The sequence below is a fragment of the Bos mutus genome, chromosome 8, assembly GCF_027580195.1.
Source record: "Bos mutus isolate GX-2022 chromosome 8, NWIPB_WYAK_1.1, whole genome shotgun sequence".
Classification (NCBI taxonomy): domain Eukaryota; kingdom Metazoa; phylum Chordata; class Mammalia; order Artiodactyla; family Bovidae; genus Bos; species Bos mutus.
In genome coordinates this window covers 67,912,288-67,933,166 of record NC_091624.1, presented here as the reverse complement: position 1 = coordinate 67,933,166, position 20,879 = coordinate 67,912,288, and the positions used below count along the sequence as shown (strand labels likewise).

The 20,879-nt window shown below is 34.9% G+C and overlaps 1 protein-coding gene across 2 annotated transcripts in view; it reads left to right on the top strand.

The window, feature by feature from the left end:
- ZNG1A (Zn regulated GTPase metalloprotein activator 1A) overlaps positions 1-20,879 on the top strand; it is a 52,150-nt gene that overhangs the window by 11,560 nt on the left and 19,711 nt on the right. For both annotated transcript variants that reach the window (XM_070375801.1, XM_005900014.3), the window contains exons 5-9: positions 2,674-2,733; positions 3,895-3,932; positions 9,678-9,724; positions 11,981-12,067; positions 13,285-13,329. In XM_070375801.1, the coding sequence (XP_070231902.1) occupies positions 2,674-2,733; positions 3,895-3,932; positions 9,678-9,724; positions 11,981-12,067; positions 13,285-13,329 (277 nt within the window). The remainder of the gene's footprint in view (positions 1-2,673; positions 2,734-3,894; positions 3,933-9,677; positions 9,725-11,980; positions 12,068-13,284; positions 13,330-20,879) is intronic.

Genomic DNA, 20,879 nt, shown 5'->3' with positions numbered 1-20,879 from the left:
TGCAGCTTGGGGGATCTCAGTTCCCTCACCAGGATTGAACCTAGGTTATGGCTAGCAGTGAAAGTGCTAAGTCTTAACCACTGGGCTGCCAGGTAATTCCCTAGCACTTGTTTTTAATTAAGATTATATTGTTTTTATCTTCCTTATTATAAAAAAAAACTCTTGGAAATTTTCTTTTGTTTCTTCAATTATGTTTCCATTCAGAACAGGTTCTTTGCCATTGGTATTCCTCATTTATTTGTTCATTTTTTCCCATTCCTCCTTTTATCTTCTTTTTGCTTCTCCTAAGCTGTAATACATACACATAATTTTTTCACTGTGTTTATGCTTAATGTGGGAGACTCAGAGAACTTCCCTCTACTTAGATGTGGTGTTCATGAATTTTTTAAATACCCTACTCATGTTACCTAAACTTGCTGGTCTCTTGGGCCTCAGTTTGAAAGCTGGGTATTGCTGAGGGATGGGGAAGCAGAGAGAAAAGAAGCGGTTGAGAGAGACAGATGGGCAGTGTGATATTTTAGGCTCTGCTGTCTCACAATACCAAGTGTTCCGCTCTTGTATTAGCTCAAACTACTTGTGGATAGATTTCCCATACCTTTTGTAGGGGCATCCTTGAGCTTCAGACCTCTCTCTCCATTTCGCTTTGAGCCCTGGAAAATGACCTTCTCCCCTGAAAATGTGGAGGCAGAAAATTTTACTCTTGAAATTTCTTTGTTTACCTTTTCCTGTATTGCTTATTTCTCCCTTGGTTCTACTTCTCATGATTTTGGAATAAAATGATAAATATAGGATTTTGTAAACTATTTCTGTATAACTCTTGTTGAGGTTTGGGGTAGGTATAAGAACTATCATAAATCACATAGAACTTTCTATTTCTTATTTTTACTATCATCCAAAAATTATGGCAGGGGATTGTTTATTTGGTTGCTGCTGATAAAATTTGACTTTCAAATTTTTATTTAGTTTATGTTTTATGAGATTTTGAAGAATGGAGATTCTGTAATTTAGCTCAGAGTTTCTTAACTTGGTATAAATGATATTTTGGGTTGGATAATTCTTTATTAGAGGGGACTATCTTGTGCACTGTATGATGTTTACTAGAGTCCCTGGCGTCTACCTACTACATGCCAGCAGCATTCCCATGGTTGAGATGACCAAAAATTTGCCCAGGCATTGCCAAATAATCCCTAAGGAGAAAAATCACCCTGGATTTAGAATCACTGATTAACTGCATTCCCTCGTCTTTATTTCTCCTGTTAAACACCTGCATCCAAATTTTAAGTAGTTCTTTCATGTGTAGCCTGGTAAGTATTAAACCAAAGATACACATTAGGTTTAGAATAAAAGCTCTAATAGTCTTACAGCTCAAATTAATACTATGCAAATGTGAACTATTGGACTTATAAGCTATCTGAATAGAAATCAGTGAATTAAAAAATATTTGTGTACAGTGTTAGGAATTTTACTGAGTGGAAAAATGAATACTTTTAAAAATAATTCACAGTAGATTTACTTTTTCTCCTTCATTAATTAAAATCATGTTGTTAGTCAAGTAAGTGAAGAAAATTTTTATTGGCAATTCAGTTGTTTCCTGTTGAAAAGACTGACACCCTCCGGTTCTAAGCTAAATAATTGTCATGGTAAAGTAATTTCCTTGAAAAGGACAGGCATTGATTCAGCCCCTGTTACTCACAAATCCTATTTCAGTCAAATTGGAAAACTATTAAGTTTTTAGGAAAAAATCAATAGGTATCAGGAAACCATTAGATCTTGTGGCCCTTGCTATATCCTGCATGAGTAATCACTGTAAACAGTTGACAGGTATTTCATTGTTGACACAGAGTGATGCTTGGGAGACCACATCTCATCAGGGTAGGTGGACAGCTTTAGACATTGGAATGAGTTCAGTTATCCTTGTTTTTCCCCATACTCATTCTTTTCGACAGCTCTGTCACTAATAGGGCTCTGATGCTTTGAAAAATCAAATTCTTTCTTTGCTGTCAGTTTTCTTTTTTGTGTGTTGTGGCATACTAATCAGGGTGTGTGGTTTGGTGCTGAACCAGTTTCTATCAAAAATAAGTTTTAATTTCTTATTTAGAAATTATTTTTCCTCAAAACATTCTCTAAATTTTATATACCATACTAATAAATAGTGTAAGGATTTATTAGTAAGACCTTAATTAATTTTGTCATACTTTTATTCTGTAAAACTTAAATTTTTGAAAATTTACAAAAAAATTTGAACAACTGATTTTGGATTTATCTGTATTTGCTTTGTTTTCCTTTAGGGAGATAATTATTTGTGAACTGTATGATTATTTTATTCAGGAGAGAGAAAATAAAAATTAGACCTATGTACATACAGCCATTCTGCTCAAATTATTTGATAATATTTATTGGTAAATTATTATGGCATTGGTAAAAGCTTGATATTGTATTTGTCTGTAATAATACCTGTTCTTTTTTAAATTGAAGTAAAAGAGAGGGCAAGAAATGGATATAAAATAATAAATGGTTCTATATTCCCTTAAGAAGATTGAAAACCCATATTTTATTCATATATGTATTTGCCTGCTAATTCCATTGGGGCAGATTAAATAATTATGGATAGAATTTTGTTTCCTAGTTTGAAGAAATGTTTTTTATTTGATGAGTATTATTATATATTTTCAGGTGCTGTAGCTTCTATGTTTTGGGTTGATGCTGAATTAGGGGTTGATATTTATCTTGATGGTAAGTTTAGAAATGAATTTTTCTTTAAATTTTCAAGTAAAATGTAATGTTAAGATCGTTTTTGTTTATTCATATTATACTTCTAATTCCTTGTATTGATACTCTTTTTAAGCTTGTTCAGTGATGATGATGTCTTTGAACAGATTCTAAAGTCCCAAACAGTATTAGAACTAGATGTCCATTGTAATCTCATCTCCCAGTTTAGTGTTTCCATTAAGGTTTTCCTTTAAAAATACTATGTAGCTTTACTATATTCCCTGATGTTTAATTTATGCAGTTAGTATATAACTTTTTATTTTAAAAAACATATAGTATGAGGATCAAATTTCTACTTTCCTTTTCTCTTGAAGGTAACAGTTAAACAAAGTTCCCTATCCGTTACCCACTAACACTTTTGGGCAGTCTTGTTCATAGGCTTCATTTAAGGCATATTAGAAACTTTCTGAATTAGGCACATATGTCCCCTGAAACATCCCCCACCTTTCTAGAAACCATATTTTCCTAGACTAAGGGGTGAACTTTAAGAATTACTGAAACTGGGCCTCATCATTTGGCCCTAATGCATATGAAATGTAGCTGATTAAATTCCTTAGGCATCATCAAACTCATTCTGTTGTTATCCTTCCAAAGATTATTTAGTATATAAATTCAGAGATTACCCAACTAATTGGTCATTTGGAAATTTAGGTACATATTAGATAAAAGAACTGTGTGAGTTAGATTGGTAAGAGATGTTAGGAATAAGATATTCTAAGATGCCTCAGATTTGTTAAGCAATATTTTAAATAAGAAAAGTTTCATTTTTGATTATGTGAAAGTTAACTGAAGATAAGCTATCTTGTGTGATTTATCACTTTCCGCTTTACATTATGAAATTCATCTCATCATATTTTGGATTGTAAGCTTTTTAAAGGCCAGAGAAATCTTATTTTCTTTTTTATTTAATTTTAAACATTTATTTTTATTATATCCTATCTTGTGCCTTAGAATAGTGCTAAGGACATGTTTGAAATGCATCTACTTACTAATGGAATGGAGTTAAATTGCAATGCTGGCAAGAGGAAAAAAAACAATGTTTTATTGAGTGACATTTGTGAATGGAAATGCATTAAATTTTCATTCTTAAGAGCAAAAATGATTAAAAGATTTATTTCTTTGTAGGTATCATAACTGTTGTAGATTCAAAATATGGATTAAAAGTAAGTTGAAAAATTTCTGTGAGTTACTCATTATTTGTTAAGAGCTAGGTATATGAGGATTGATTATATTGTTTTTTCTATGTTTGTGTCTGTTTGAAATATCCTTAACAAAAATAATTTTCCACTGTAAATATGAAAGATATTGCTTTTTAAAATGGCAGTAATATTATCAGAGAACTGTATATTAAGCCAGTGATTTACATTTTTAATTTAATAGATCATGTTTTGAAAACTTAGCATGAAGAGGAATAAAACAAATATGGTAAAAAAAAAATAGTTTTTTTACGTATCTTGAACAATAGATGAAATTTGTGTTTCATTTAATTATTATTTTGTATTTTTAAGTTAACTGTTTATTTTCTCCTTCTCTGACTTGATGTGATTTAAGTTGAAAGTGTAATATTTATAATAAGAAAAATTTATAGAATCCCTAGAGAAGGAGATTGTACACCACTTCAGTATTCTTGCTTGGAAAATCCTGTGGCCAGAGGAGCCTGGAGGACTTACGGTTGCAAAGAGTCGGACACGACTGAGCGACTTCTCTCTTTCTTTCTTTACAGCACAAAGTTTGGGTGTGTGTAACCCCTCCCTAGGACTCAGCCCCAATATTGATAAGTCTTTCTGTTTGATAGAGGAAATTGAGCTTGATATGAGCATATGAGAGCTTATTTTTCTTGTTAAACTGTTGTCAGACACAAGCTGGAGATGATTGAGTTTTTAAAAAATATAGTGCTTTGCCGTATTTTGAAGAAATCAGGATTTATGCTTAAATCAACTTCAGTTTACAAAATGAAAAATAGTCAGATTTTAAAATGCATATTGCTGTATAAAGTAGTGTTTCTCAACTTTCCAAGTGAGTTATTACTAAAGGCAGAAGAGAATGAAATTATCCTCCATCTCTTGATCTGGTCTGGGAATATGGATAATGCTCAGAGTAGTCATTTCTTAGAAGTTTAAATGTAATGTTTTAAAATTCACATCCATTTTGTGTTCTATCCCACATTATAACTGAATTTCTTAATTTGAACAAGTTTGTTTTTCTTCCAAACCTTCAATAACATTATGATGGCAGGCTTGTTAAATGGGTTACCAGTACCCCTTCATCGGCCCTTCAGTTCCCTCAGGAATGGAGAGACCCTAATTTGTGAAGTTTGGGAAATAATTCCTTTTTAGATGTTAAGTCAAATTTTATTAATAGTCTTAAGAACCAAAGAAAGATCCCAAATATTATAGTTTTACTCTGAAATATTCCAGCTATCCTGAAATCATATTTCTAGTAAAATGTTTACAGAAGAAGCAAAACAAAATGAAAAAAGTCAAAATTCTTCACTGAATGTTTATTAAAGAGCATGTTTGAATCCATCCCCTATATGTTTATTACCAAATTTGGAATATTTACAGGATGGATAGCAGGATTTTTGTTTGTTTGTTTGTTTTGATGGACTTAAAAGTGCTTTGCACCAAATCAAACTTTTTATGTATTTATGTATATTTGGGTGTGGAAAAGAGTTAAATAGAATCTATTATGAGTGTGATAGAAGCCAAAAAAAGCAAAGCAACATTCTGAATAATGCAAACACAATAAACGTTTAACCCCCTGCCACCTTGATAAAACCTCTTAAATTATTAAATCAATATACCTACACAAAACTGACATACTGTCAGGATAATGGAAACTTCAGATTTTCTAAGTCAGGTGCCAAATAAATAACTTTTCCTTTATATAAAGAATTTGCCAACTTGTCCAATTCCTTTGGTTGCAAAGCTTGACCTTAGGAGCTGCTTGTGATTCCGAGAATTCTGAGGCAGTACAAGGAATGACACTTGGATAATGGGCAGCAATTTAAGGGTGTCATGCTTCACAGAGCCAGCCCATCACAAGTAAACCTGAGAAATGGTACCCTGTGGCCAGCCAGCCAAATTGAAACTGAAGTGGTAATTGATATCATGGGCTATCACTCTAATGGGATTGTCACCCATTGATTTGAAATATTCATTTTTTAATCATGGGCAAAGAATTGGACAACTTCAAATGACAGGTCTCTATTCTTAGGACTTGACACCCAGGCTAGTGACATTGTCCTTTTCAGTTCTACGAATGTGACAGCATTTAATGCAATAGAATCAAAGAATGAAGTTACACAGAAAAGGTCAAGTCAGAGGTTTCTTTTTGGTTCTTCTGTTATATTGCTCAAGCTGTTGAAACAATTCAGTCAGTAAACAGTGGCTTAGAAAAGACCAGAAAAATAAATAGACTGACATTATGCAATAATCTTTTTTTAAAAGCTAAAATAGTGTTAGCTATAACCAATCCATTGGAAAGAAATGCTGCTGCTTTTTTTTTTTTTTAGTGTCATCTGACATCTTTGACACTAGATTTCTTTCTACTTTGGTCAAAACAGTGTTTTTTACTTTCTTTCTTTCCTACCAGCCTGTTTCTATTTCTGTAGAAAAGGACACCCTCTAAACCCTTCCTGAAGTTGTATCATACAGTGGTGTTATTTCAAAGGATTTATTTTTATGCTATGCTAAGTTAGAGGGTGGAACCTTAACCTTTTTGATATGTTGGATTACTGCTGCTGCTACTGCTAAGTTGCTTCAGTCGTGTCCGGCTCTGTGCGACCCCATAGACGGCAGCCCAGCAGGCTCCCCTGTTCCTGGGATTCTCCAGGCAAGAACACTGGAGTGGGTTGCCATTTCCTTCTCCAATGCATGAAAGTGAAAAGTGAAAGGGAAGTCGCTCAGTTGTGTCCGACTCTTAGCAACTCCATGGACTACAGCCCACCAGGCTCCTGCATTCATGGGATTTTTCCAGGCAAAAGTACTGGAGTGGGTTGCCATTGCCTTCTCCATATGTTGGATTAAGTACTGCCAAATATTTTTTAATCTTTTCTGATATGTAAGCAAAAGCCAGTCTCTAAGCAGCGATGAGGCATCTGTTGGGGATATACACACATAAAATATTTTGAAAAAAACATTGCAAAAATGTTTTCTTCCTTACCTGTACAGGTAGAGTAGAATGTCACAGTCTCTGTTTTTTAACTTTGTGAATGGGAGTCATCGGACTTAATGACTAATGGTGTAAGTCACTGGAAAATGTCCTTTTGAATTGCAGACACTGGTTTTAGTCTTTTTGCAGTTTGACTTTCGAAGATAAGAAGTTGCATAAAGGACATGTTGAGCTGATAGCCAGAGAAAATAAATGTTAATGTGCATTTATTATTTGTTTATGTTTGTATAGCCTTCATATTTACATAGAACAGGGACATTTATCTCTTCTGCTTTTTTATATGTTTATTACATATCATTCTTAATAGAATTGTACTTATTGGTAGGTTTTTATTTGGGGCACTTTTAATATGTTTGTGCATTTGATGCTTCTTGACTTCCTAGAGATCATAAAACGTTAGTCCAGTCCATGTTAGCTTTGAGTGAAAATTTCTAATCTTTTGAAGATAGATTAGATGCCCCATTAACTTCGAGTGAAAATTTCTGATTTTCTAGAGACTGGATGTATTAAAAACCTGAGTTACTTTGTGAAAATACTATATTATTAGTTATGTTTAGGCACAGAAATTAAAAAAACTCTGATTTTCTTGCTATATCTTTTTCACACTCCTCCGGCTCACAGCTGAAAAGCCCCAAATTCATATGTAAATAAATCTTCCAAAAGATCAAAATATAATATTTTGAAACTATTTCAAAAGTTTAAAAGAATTCAATATTATAGGATCATTCGGAGACAGATGCATTGGTAAAAATGCATCTTTATTAAATAGATTTCCTGCTGACTAGAAGGGGGTTTGTTGCTGCATGTTATGTAGTATTCTTCAGATAACAACATCCACTTATCTATTCAGCATGCATGCTCAGTTTCTTCAGTCATGTCTGACTCTTTGCAACCCTATGGACTGTAGCCTGCCAGTTGAATTTATAGGATTGTACCTAAAGTGGTATCATTTTGCACCTAAAGTGGAATCAGTGCATAATTACTCTAGTTTTAGTTTATACTGGTTTCCCTAAAAATAGAATTTGACAAACTTTTAGGAGAAAAAAAGTTTTTCTCTATAGATTTTACCAAGACTAGTAAATAAAATGATTACCAGTTTGCTCTTAGGTTCCAAACTATCCAAATACCTTAATGCTCTACCTCTTCATGAATTGTAAAACTGACTTGATGAAATAATGTTGAATGTAATTTTAGGTGATCATTATGCATATAATTTTATGCAGTTATTAATGACACTGAGTCGGACACGACTGAGCGACTTCGCTTTCACTTTTCACTTTCATGCATTGGAGAAACAAATGGCATCCCACTCCAGTATTCTTGCCTGGAGAATCCCGGGGATGGAGGAGCCTGGTGGGCTGCCGTCTGTGGGGTCGCAAAGAGTCGGATACGACTGAAGCAACTTAGCAGCAGCATACAAGAATGATTTTATATGACATAAAAAGCTTTCACAAAGGTTTTTAAATTATGTTCATTTTACTTCTGTTGAGCCCTCTTGCAATTTTTGAAAAATCACCCTATGAAAAGGTATCCTGTGATGGTGACAGTGTTAGATTTAGTTTTCTCTTTTATGAAATAAGAATAGTCATTCCCCATAATTGTTATTAGGGATAAATGAGACCATGTTTATAAAAGGACTTAATAATTTGGGGGTTCAATTCAAATACAAAAAATGTTATATAATCAAATTGCCTCTGACATTAGTAGGCAACTTTTTCTTGTGACAGAGAACATCTATTGAAGGTTAAGGTAATGAAGGTGAAACATTTTTTAGAAAACTTTATGACACTGATGACTTTAGGGATATAAATAGGATTTTGAAAAAATAATATGTACTCCCAGAGAGATCAAAACTATCCTGTGGACTTCTCTGTCAAAGTATTTTTTGGTGCTAGCTTGATTTTGGCAAGGTGCAAAATAAAGTTAACTGGAGAGGCCAGATCATTCAAGTGTAGGTTTCAAAATGTTAACCAACTTTTTGCTAAATATAAGACTGTCCTTCTCACAGATCATTTGTTTCTAGGGAATTGGAAGGGCCCAGTACAAGTTCATAATGTGCCTGGTTCTGGGGTAGGGCTAGGAATGGAGGGAAGTTTATTAAAGTAAAATTTTGGTGGTTATCTCTTTTAAAAAAAATAAGTAATAATGAATATTTAGAACAAGGACAGTTTTGTAAAAAGGAAAATGCCTAATTTCTGAACTATAATGTTGTGTGTTTTTATGACATTATTTAAATCTGGAGGGTTTTCCATTTAAGAAAAAGAAGAGGTCAGAGGACAAAATTTAAGCCCTTATACCTCACTTTCCCCTCAAAAAACCCCATAAGTTCACTGTAGGAAAAAATTTACAGGTGAGGAAGAAAGTGGTTTCAGATAGAAAAGTTAATCCTGAATTTGGATATTCAGTAATAGAACTTAATGGACCTTCCTGGTAGCTCAGTTGGTAAAGAATCCACCTGCAGTACAAGAGACTTGTGTTCGATCCCTGGATTGGGAAGATCCCTTGGAGAAGGAAATGGCAACCCACTCCAGTATTCTTGCCTGGGAAATTCTATGGACAGAGGAGCCTGGTGGGCTACAGTCCATGAGGTTGCAAGAGTCGGACCCAACTTGGCGACTAAACCACCAATAGAATTTGAAGTTTTTATTAGAGGTAAGAAGTAAAAATCCTTTGTGTTGACTTTAGGTTGTGTGTGAGACCACAGTAACTTTTGTTCAAATTTTGTTTTTGTTTAGCATTTAGCAGAAGAAAAACCTGATGGACTTATCAATGAAGCTTCTAGGTATTCATTTGTTTAAAGTATTTACTGATTACTGGCTAAATGGAAAAAGGAAATTATTGGTAGGAAAAACAAAACAAACTGAGAAACAAAAACATAATCAAGGAAAATCTTTTTCCTGTGTTTGAATTATTGCTATTTATAATGATCTGATAACTAAAATTTTATTTAAAACTATATTACAGCATAAACTGAGTGCTGAGCCCAGTTGTACTTTGTGAGGAACTTTTAATATGTGAACATTTAAAAATATTTTGTTGTTCTCATATGATTTCTTTGGGATTGAAAATGATTGTTAAACAGAGTTGATTCACTTCCTGCCTTCTTTCATAGTAATTCATTTGACTCAAATGTTCATTGTTATTCAACACAGCAGAGGAACAATACAGAAACAGTTGCAGTTTGACGTTTAGAACATTTTTTGTTTAAATACCTTTATGCTCCTAATTGGGTTCTCTTTAGACTTAGTCTTCAGTGCTTGCTCAGTTGTGTCCTACTCTTTCTGACCCCACGGACTGCAGCCTGCCAGGCTCCTCTGTCCATGAGATTGTCCTGGCGAGAATACTAGAGTGGGTTGCCGTTTCCTCCTCCAGCTGATCTTCCTGACCCAGGAATGGAACCCATGTCTCCTGTGTGTCCTGCATTGGCAGGCTGGTTCTTTACCACTAGCGCCACCTGAGAAGCATTCTCTTTAGACTTATGAATATTTAAATTATTTTGCTGACCCTAAGCATATTCTTGTTAATGGGGAAAGAGTTTGGGAATAGGAATAGTCCCAGGGAAGATCCCCTGGAGAAGGGAAAGGCTACCCACTTGAGTATTCTGGCCTAGAGAATTCCATGAACTATACAGTCCATGGGGTTGCAAAGAGTTGGACATGACTGAGCAACTTTCACTTTCACTTTCAATAGTCCCTGAATATGCTATTGGATTTAAAAGGGAGGTCTCCCTTCCCCAAACCAAGATTTGCTGCAGATGATGCAAGCAGGTGGTTGATTGCCTGTCATTTTGGAATATGGTACTCTGTTGTTTTATAATCCTGGCTAAACACTTCATTTGGTATTTAGCTATGATTCACATTAGACTAAACTTAAATATTTTTGTGACTTTTTCCTTGTTAAAATGCATTTGTTATAGACAATATAAGTAAACCAAATAGAAAATAGCAAAATGGGAATGGCAACCCACTCCAGTATCCTTGCCTGGAGAATTCATGGACAGAGGATCCTGGCAGGCTACACAGTCTGTTGGGTCTCAAAGAGTTGGACATGACTGAGCAACTAACACACACATAGAAACCAAAATAAAGTTAAATACAGAAGCCCTTCAATTTGAAGTTCCGGTTGTCTGTATTTTGACATGTGCACATTCAGTCTTTATTCATATGAAATTTACTTAAATAAAAATGGGATTGTGATGTACCTACTGTTGAAACCTGCTTTTCAGTGAATTAAAGTTGATTTATTTTTGAGAATCTGGTTGTTCTTTAAAAATAATCAGCTATACCATTAGGTAGTGTAAAACCAGTACTGGAAACAGCCTAGTGATTAAACTTTCCTGAAGAATTGAGGAAATTTTAAAGAATCATAGAAAATAGAATTTCTAATCATAGTAAGCTATTTTGTTATCCAGCATCCTGTCAACTGGATTCTTTAACTTAATTTCTGTAGTGTGTCTATCTTATAGAGAAAATACATATTTGTAATGGTGAAGGTAATTATTCAAGATCCTTATATATCTTCTTTAGTGTAGATTTTTTAAAAATGTTAATTAAGAGTCAGACATGACTGAGCAACTGAACTGAACTGAATGTTAAGTGAACTTGTTCTTTGTAATTTCTTTGAAAATTATGGTAACTATTACATGGAATACTTTAATAAGTAGACTGTCCTTGTTCCTACCATATTGGATATCAGAATTATGCATTTCTTTACAGAGAAAATCATGAGTTGAAAATCATCCTAATTGTAAACCATCCTTGATTGTAAACTTTTTGAGGCTTATCTTTGTAGTTTTAGAGTAGCCAGTAAGAACACTTAATAAATATTTTTTGAATGAATAATGTGAAATCTTAATTTATATAGTGATGAATGCAATTCATCCTTATTATTTGAAGAATGATAAGTAGTTTAGGGGTAAATCAAATTATTACATAGAGTACTGTATACTTTTAAATTGCTAATTGATCTGGAGGAGGTGTTTTCTATTTTTCATTTCTTAGCTTTTCTCTTGACATCTGTTCTTTGTTTGCTAATTTAGGCAAGTTGCTTTGGCAGATATCATCATCATCAATAAAACAGACTTGGTTTCAGAAGAGGATTTAAACAAGTTAAGAACAACTATTAGGTACAAAATTAGAAATGTGTATTAAGTACCTGCATATTAAAAATGTACTGTACAGAATATTTTTACTGTAACTCTTGTATAAATTTAAGGTTCAAGATTGACTTGCTTCAGTTGTCACTGAATCACATATTCAGGGAATCACATATTTTGTTGTTGCGTAATAGACTGTTATGTAAATAGTAATAAGTAAAATTGTTTTCCATTGCTTGTAGAATATGCAGTTGAACGTTGTTGCCAGCCTGTACTGTATAGCAATACGAGAAAAGACTTTGACAAAACACTTTGATAAATTATACACTCTTTGGGTTTCTTACCCTCCATTGAACCTCAGACTTGTGACTGACTCAGAATTAGACTTGAACAGTTGGAAGAAAGTAAACATATTTGAGAGGTAATAGCCATCAGATTATAGTAAACATATTTGAGAGGTAATAGCCATCAGATTATAGAGTATATTCAAAAGAGAAGATTAAGACTTTTGTGAATTAGTAGAGTCTTGCCTCACTATCATTGTTTGGGAATTTTTACCCACGAGAACAATAGCAAATGTTGTCAGCAAATAACCCTAAAGGTAATGAAATTGATTGTTTAAATAGATATTATACAGTATACTGAAAAGGATTTAACAAGTATTTTTGGCACCATACAAAGGGAAACATATTTCATTATCTTTGTACCAGAAAGGGAAGGGCTGGCAGAGTAGATAGAGATCTTAGCTAGGGAACTGAAGAGGTTATTCTATTTAAAAAAACAGATGTGTGACTGAAACTGAGGACAGGCTGGGGTCAAAGCCACTTGTAACTAGGTTTTTATTTCTAGCGTGTGTACAGCCATTTCCACCAATGTGTATTGAGGAAAATTAGGTGTCAGTTTAAAAGTTTGATGTATTTACTCATTTCAAGAACTTTAGAATTACTGGCTATTTATGAATCATTTTTTCTAAAGTGAAGGGTCTTTATATAAATACAGAGTAGTCCCTAGTCTGTCAGTTGTGCGGTAGAGTTTTACATACCATCATTGATTGTATAAGTGGAATATACCTGATTTATGATTAGAAGGAAAAAACTAAACTATAAAAAAGGAAGTTTTCTTATTGTTTATTTTTCTCTAGCTGTATGATATATATGCTCACTTCATGTTTCATAAATAATGTGAAGTGGTTTTTTAAAAAGTTAACATTTACTTTTTTACCCTCCTCATTTTTATATTTATTTCAGATCAATAAATGGACTGGGAAAAATTTTAGAAACACAGAGATCAAGGTACTTTTAAAAGCTATTACTAATATTAACAATAAATAATTTTAGTTAAGTAATTGATAACTATGTTTGATTCTAATATAAGAAAGACATGTACATTAAAAAAAAAATGAGACCCAAAATTTTGTTTTAAATGTTCTTTATATATTACTTCAGCATATTTAGTTAATGTGTTCACTTCTCGTTATAACTAACACCTCAGAGCCATGATTATAGTTTGTAACTGTGCCTTTGCTTTAACGAGGAAGAAAGCATAGGATTTTGAACCACTCAGGGAAGTAATTAGTACAGAAATCTGAAAAAGTATACTATTAGGAATCTTACCTTAATTTGAGATGTTTAGATGACTTTTTAATATTTTAAAAACTTTCTTAGTGTTTCATAGTTGCAAAGTAAAACTGTCATGTAAAAATATGAGGAAGCTTTAAGTTCCTGATGCATTCTTTGTAAATATTTTGATTTTGATTTCCTATAGGTTCTTCTTTTTAATTCTTTTCATGCAGATGTGCCTTACTTTATAAAATAGATGTGTTCTTAAAACATCTGTGAAATGGATTTCTGTAGATTGAACTCTTATTTTGCATTGAGTGCTATCATGATTTCAGAAAATTTCTGTGCAGGAGTATTTTTGTTAAGCTTATTTTTTTTTTAGCAAGAATATCTCAGCAGCTGTTAGACCAGCAACATGCAGCCAGCAGCTCTGAGGCTCAGAGCTGGCAGTCTAGTGCCACCTGGTTCTTAATTCAGAGATTCTGTCTTTGCAAGTACTGCAGCAACCTTAGTTGAGTGGCTTGTCTGCTGTGGTAGAGATTAGAGGTGCTGACAGACTACCATAAGTGTTAGGCAGTAACAGCAGCAGCTGCTTCTATGCATATGAACAGCTGGGGAATTAATTTGGTATGCATTCTCAGAAGCCGCTCATCTGTTGGCAGAAGTAGCGGAAGAATGCCCTTAGTGTTAAGTCCTCTACAAGCATATACCACATGTGCTCCCTGCATTTCAGATTACAGTGCAGAATGTCTCTGATAACCTAACTCACACCATGAGCCATTCCTTAGTATCTGTCTTCTTCCTGTTGCATTTTACCATTTTCTTTCTTCTTAAATTTTCTCCTTCCTATAAATAGATGTGATTATGTTGTAATAGATTTATTTGGTTTGTTTTTACAAATGTTGTAAACCAATTTTTTTTAAAGGCCCCTGGATTTATCTTGCTTAATTTTTCTTTTTATTGACTTTAATTTTCAACCTTTATGTCCTGCATAAACATTTCATCTTGAATGGTTTATTTTGTAACAGTTTTGTTGTTTATATAATATTCCTAACATTTGCTCTCTCATTTTTTCAATAAACATGCAGTGATTAAATTTTATTTCAAATGTTTGAATGAACAAGTGAATAACATCTCCTTTTTTCTTCTGTTTCTTCAGTTGGTGTTTGCCAGTGCATCTGAGATATCAGGGGCTTTCTGAAATAGTACTTAAAATTTTTTTAATCCCTTAAGCATTTTGTGGTTGGCAAATGCTTATAATAGTAAAAATAGTAAAACTTATAATAGTATAGCAATTGTAAAACTTATAAACATGTATAGAAAAGGCTTACCTTGAATATTTAGTTAAGGAGTAAGAATGGTATAGTATGTTTTATTGTTGAGACTTAAATTGATTTTGAGGCAAATGAAAATTCTAATGGACTTCAGAAGTATGCGTGGAAGATTACAAGAAGTACCATTCTTTAACAGACTTTTTTTTAATCTTGGAAATTTAAGTGGACTGAACAGAGGAAAACCAAAGTTTAATTGATCGATAATAAGTTAATCAATTCAACGATTTATTGAGCCTTCCACTAGTTGCTATACATTTCGTGGCATATTGACAATTTGAACAGTGTATATGTAAGGTAAAAACTCTGCCTTTAAGAAGATCAGAATATATTAAAAACAAATATATTAAATACTATTTTACAATAGGAATATTAAATACACAGGATCCTATAAGAGTAGGAAGATAGAGGAACAACTTTTCAACTTTTCTTGGTGAAGAGTCAGAAACTTTTAACTCAGCAGGTGATCATTGATCTCAATCTTGAAGAACGAATAGGAGTTTTCCAGATGGACCAGAGTTGTTGTTGTTCAGTCACTCAGTCATGTCCGACTCCTTGTGACTCCATGGACTGTGCCAGGCTTCCCTGTTCTTTACCATCTCCCGGAGCCTGTTCACACCCAAGTCCATTGATTGAGTCAGTGACACCGTCCAACCATCTTGTCCTTTGTCATCCCCTTCTCCTCCTGCCTTCAATCTTTCCCAGCATCACGGTCTTTTCCAGCGAGTCAGCTCTTCGCATCAGGTTGCCAAAGTACTGAAGCTTCAGCTTCAGCATCAGTCCTTCCAATGAATATTCAGGGTTGATTTGTTTAGGATTGATTTGTTTGATCTCCTTGCAATCCAGTGGACTCTCAAGAGTCTTCTCCAGCACTACAGTTCAAAAACGTCAATTCTTCCGTGCTCAGTCTTCTTTATGGTCCAATTCTCACATTCAAGTATGACTACGGGAAAAACAATAGCTTTGACTATATGGACCTTTGTTGGCAAAGAGATGTCTCTGCTTCTTAATGTCATAGATTTGTTATAGCTTTCCTTCCAAAGAGCAAGTGCCTTTTAATTTCATGGCTGCAATCACCATCTGCAGTCATTTTGGAGCCCAAGAAAATAAAATCTGTCACTGTTTCCATTGTTTCCCCATCTATTTGCCATGAAGTGATGGGACTGGATGCCATGATCTTGATTTTTTGGATGTTGAGTTTTAAGCCAGCTTTTTCACTTTCCTCTTTCACTCTCATCAAGAGGCTCTTTTGTTCCTCTTCACGTTCTGCCATAAGTAGTAACATATGCATATCTGAGGGTATTGATATTTCTCCTGGAAATCTTGATTCCAGCTTGTGCCTCATCCAGCCTGGCATTTTGCATGATGTACTCTGCATATAAGGTAAATTAGCCGGGTGACAATATACAGCCTTGATGTACTTCTTTTCCCAATTTTGAACCAGTCCATTGTTCCATGTTCAGTTCTAACTGTTGCTTCTTGACTTGCATACGTATTTCTTGGAATAAAGGTAAGGTGGTCTGGTATTCCCATCTCTTGAAGAATTTTCCACAGTTTGTTGTGATCTTCACAGTTAAATGCTTTAGCATAGTTAATGAAGCAGAAGTAGATGTTTTTTTTGAAATTCTGTTGCTTTTCCTATGACCCAACAGATATTGGCAATTTAATCTCTGGTTCCTCTACCTTTTATAAATCCAGCTTGTACATCTGGAAGTTCTCAGTTCATGTACTGTTGAAGCCTAGCTTGGAGGATTTTGATCATGATCTCGCTAGCATGTGAAATGAGTGCAATTTTGTGGTAGTTTGAACGTTCTTTGGCATTGCCTTTCTTTGGGATTGGAATGAAAACTGACCTTTTCCAGTCCTGTGGCCACTGCTGAATTTTCCAAATTTGCTGGCATATTGAATGCAGCACTTTCACAGTCTCATCTTCTAGGATTTAAAATAGCTCAGATGGAATTCCATCACCTCCACTAGCTTTGTTTGTAGTGATGTTTCCTAAGGCCAACTTGACTTCGCATTCCAGAATGTCTGGCTCTATCTGGGTCATTGAGATCTTTTTTACATAGTTCTTCTGTGTATTCTTGCCACCTCTTCTTAATATCTTCTGCTTCTGTTGCTGCTGCTAAGTCGCTTCAGTCGTGTCTGACTCTGTGTGACCCCATAGATGGCAGCCCACCAGGCTCCCCCGTCCCTGGGATTCTCCAGGCAAGAACACTGAAGTGGGTTGCCGTTGCCTTCTCCTTCTGCTTCTGTTAGGTCTATACAATTTCTGTCCTTTATTGTGCCCATCTTTGCATGAAATATTCCCTTGGTATCTCTGATTTTCTTAAAGAGATCTCTAGTCTTTCCCATTCTATTGTTTTCCTCTATTTATTTGCATTGTTCACTTAGAAAGTCTTTCTTATCTCTCCTTGCTATTCTTTGGAATTCTGCTTTAAATGGGTATATCTTTCCTTTTATCCTTTGCCTTTTGCTTCTCTTATTTCCTCAGCTATTTGTAAGGCTTCTTAAATCATTTTGCTTTTATACATTTCTTTTTGGGGGGCGTGGTTTTGGTCACTGCCTCCTGTACAATGTTACGAACCTCTGTCCATAGTTCTTCAGGCACTCTGTATATCAGATATAATCCCTTGAATCTACTTGTCACTTCCACTGCATAACTGTAAGAGATTTGATTTAGGTCATACCTGAATGGCCTAGTGGTTTTCCTTACTTTCTTCAATTTAAGTCTGAATTTGGCAAAAAGGAGTTCATGATTTGAGCCACAGTCAGCTCCCCATCTTGTTTTACTGACTGTATAGAGCTTCTCCATCTTTGACTGCAAAGAATATAATCAGTCTGATTTCGGTATTGATCATCTGGTGATGTCCATGTTTAGAGTCATCTCTTGTGTTGTTGGAAGAGGGTGTTTGCCAAGAGTGAGTTCTCTTGGCAAAACTCTGTTCGTGGTCCACTGGAGAAGGGAATGGCAAACCACTTTAGCATTCTTGCCTTGAGAATCCCATGAACACTTTGAAATGGACCAGAGTAGTAGTGTCTTTCTCGGCATAAGAAAGATTTTGTATTCCAGGAAGCTGTGAATATTTTAGAATGGACAAAACACATTGTGTTAATATTATGTTGCAGGAGGAAAAGACATATGACTATGGAGATGAAGAAATTACCTCAAAGAGTATTGAATGCCATGACTCATGGTTTGGATTTTCTACTGTAGGCAGCAAGTTATTCATGAAGGATTTTAAAGGCAGTATGACTCTTGTGATATGGTGCTATTCTTGAATATGGTGCTATTCTCCAAGTTAGGAGATTCAGGAAGGAGGAGCAACTTTGGAGTGGGGTTTCCCAGGTGGTTCTAGTGGTAAAGAATCTACCTGCCAGTGCAGGAGACACAAGAGACGTGGGTTTGATTCCTGGGTCAGAAAGATCCCCTAGAGGAGGGCATGGCATCCCAACTTGCCTGGAGAATCTAATGGATAGAAGAGCCTGGCAGGCTACAGTCCATGCAGTGGTAAAGAGTCGGACAGAACTGAAGCAACTTAGGACACACAGCACAGTGAGAGCACTGGGTTTGGTAAAGGGGATTAGTTCCATTCTGTAAACACTGAGTTTGAGATGCCACTTGGGAAGGCATTTGGAAATTTAGCTCTAGAAGTTAAGACTTACTATTAGATGTTATCAACTACTCGTAGATCTGGGATGGTCTGGTGGCTCGTGTGTCTGACTCACTGGACTTTGAAAAGACGATGATACTTCTGCAGTAGGAGCGGAATTCCCTCCCTGAGAGAGCCAGAGCCCTCTTCCTTTTCCATTCTCTTGCTGCTAGTCTTAGGCTACATAAAGCAGTCTTTAGACATAGGGATAATTGAAAGCTCCTCATAGGGAAAAGATTAGGTACTTCTGGCATGATAGCTCAAGAAATTAGGAGAAATTATGAGCTTTGAAACTTTTTTCTTCTTTGTTTGCTTCATTCTGCCATTCAGTTTTTACATGGCAGTAATAGTCTTTTTATTTTTTATTTATTTTTTCTATATTAATGTTTTGGAAAACATCTGCTGTTTTTATCTCTGAAGGGAGAAATTAAATAAAATTTGATGCCATGAAAATTAGTTTTCTAGTTACATGCCTTGGATGAGTGAAGAAATTTGTTTTTTGATGGTGGTACTAAATTTGGGGAAAGTCCATGATAACTTTCATCTGGAACCTCAGACTTTTCTCTTTTCCTCTCCTTTGAGAATCTGGTGAGATACAGTGAAGGACTTTGGTACTTTTTGTTCTCTGTACAATTTATCCTGTCTAGATCTTTTATTGATACCATCTTGTTTGGAAATATCAAAAGAATCTGGGTATAAAGCAGAATTATCTATGTATTCTCAAAAACACTGTTGTGGTGAAAACTATAGATTGTTTAGAAGCTTGTGTTTAGTTTGCCTGAATTTTTATATTCACACAGTTAGCATGTGTAAACTTTTAAAACTTTAAGCTATTTCCTAAGTTAAAGATGACAAACTTGGTGAAAAACTTCATTCACTTGTCACCTGTCAGTATAAATATTTGCTTAACTGTGATGGTATGAAAGGAAATATGTTTAATATTAGGCTTTGGTCTCTTATGTAAATTGATATTCAGAAATTTTTTCATGGAACATTTACTTCTTTGCTTGATTATTTTCCTAATTCTGCTCATCTAGAATGTCAAGAATTTGAAATATTACAGTCTGTTAACATAGAACTTTGGAGTATCCTTCTTTTAATAAGATGGGAATTTGTCTGCCTTGTTTCAGGATAAGGTTCATAATTTAACAGACGCTTGTTGCTACAAGTATGAATATATGACACAATATTGAGAATGAACAAAGCAGACACAGCTCTAAGTTAAAGGAGATGGTTTTTACATGTTTTTATATTTGAAAAAATTTTGACAAAATTTTTCTCAAATGAAGTTTTATTTTCCTTGTCAGAAAATTTAATAAATGTTCAGCATATCCCTGGAGTCTAATTTTGAAACCTGATCTTACTGTTGTCATTTTTCTTCAAACATGTCTTCCTTGTAGCTTTGATTGTGGAGAAATCACTGTCCTTTACTGTTTCATGTTGTTGTTTAGTTGCTCACTCGTGTCCGACTCTTTTGTGACCCCCTGGACTGTGGCCCTCCAGGCTCCTCTGTCCGCTTTTCAGGCAAGAATACTGGAAAGGGTTGCCATTCCCTTCTCCAGAGGATCTTCCCAACCCAGAGATGGAGCTCCCGTCTCTTGCACTGCAGGCAGATTCCTTACTGCTGGGCCACCAGGGAAGCCCTTACTGTTTTATAGGCTGGTATAAAAATTAGAACTCAATCACTATTCTTTATAAATAGGAAAAGGAGTACGTCAAGGCTGTATATTGTCACCATGCTTATTTAACTTATATGCAGAGTACATCATGAGAAACACTAGGCTGGATGAAGCACAAGCTGGAATCAAGATTGCCGGGAGAAATATCAATAACCTCAGATATGCACATGACACCACCCTTATGGCAGAAAGTGGAAAGGAACTAAAGAGCCTCTTGATGAAAGTGAAAGAGGAGAGTGAAAAAGTTGGCTTAAAGCTCAACATTCAGAAAAAAAATATCATGGCATCTGGACCCATCACTTCATGGCAAATAGATGGAGAAACAGTGGAAACAGTGGCAGACTTTATTTTGGGGGGCTCCAAATCACTGCAGATGGTGACTGCAACCTTGAAATAAAAAGACGCTTACTCCTTGGAAGAAAAGTTATGACCAACCTGGACAGCATATTAAAAATCAGAGATGTTACTTTGCCAACAGAGGTCCGTCTAGTCAAGGCTATGGTTTTTCCAGTGGTCAGGTATGGTTGTGAGAGTTGGACTGTGAAGAAAGCTGAGCACCAAAGAACTGATGCTTTTGAACTGTGGTGTGGGAGAAGACTCTTGAGAGTCCCTTGGACTGC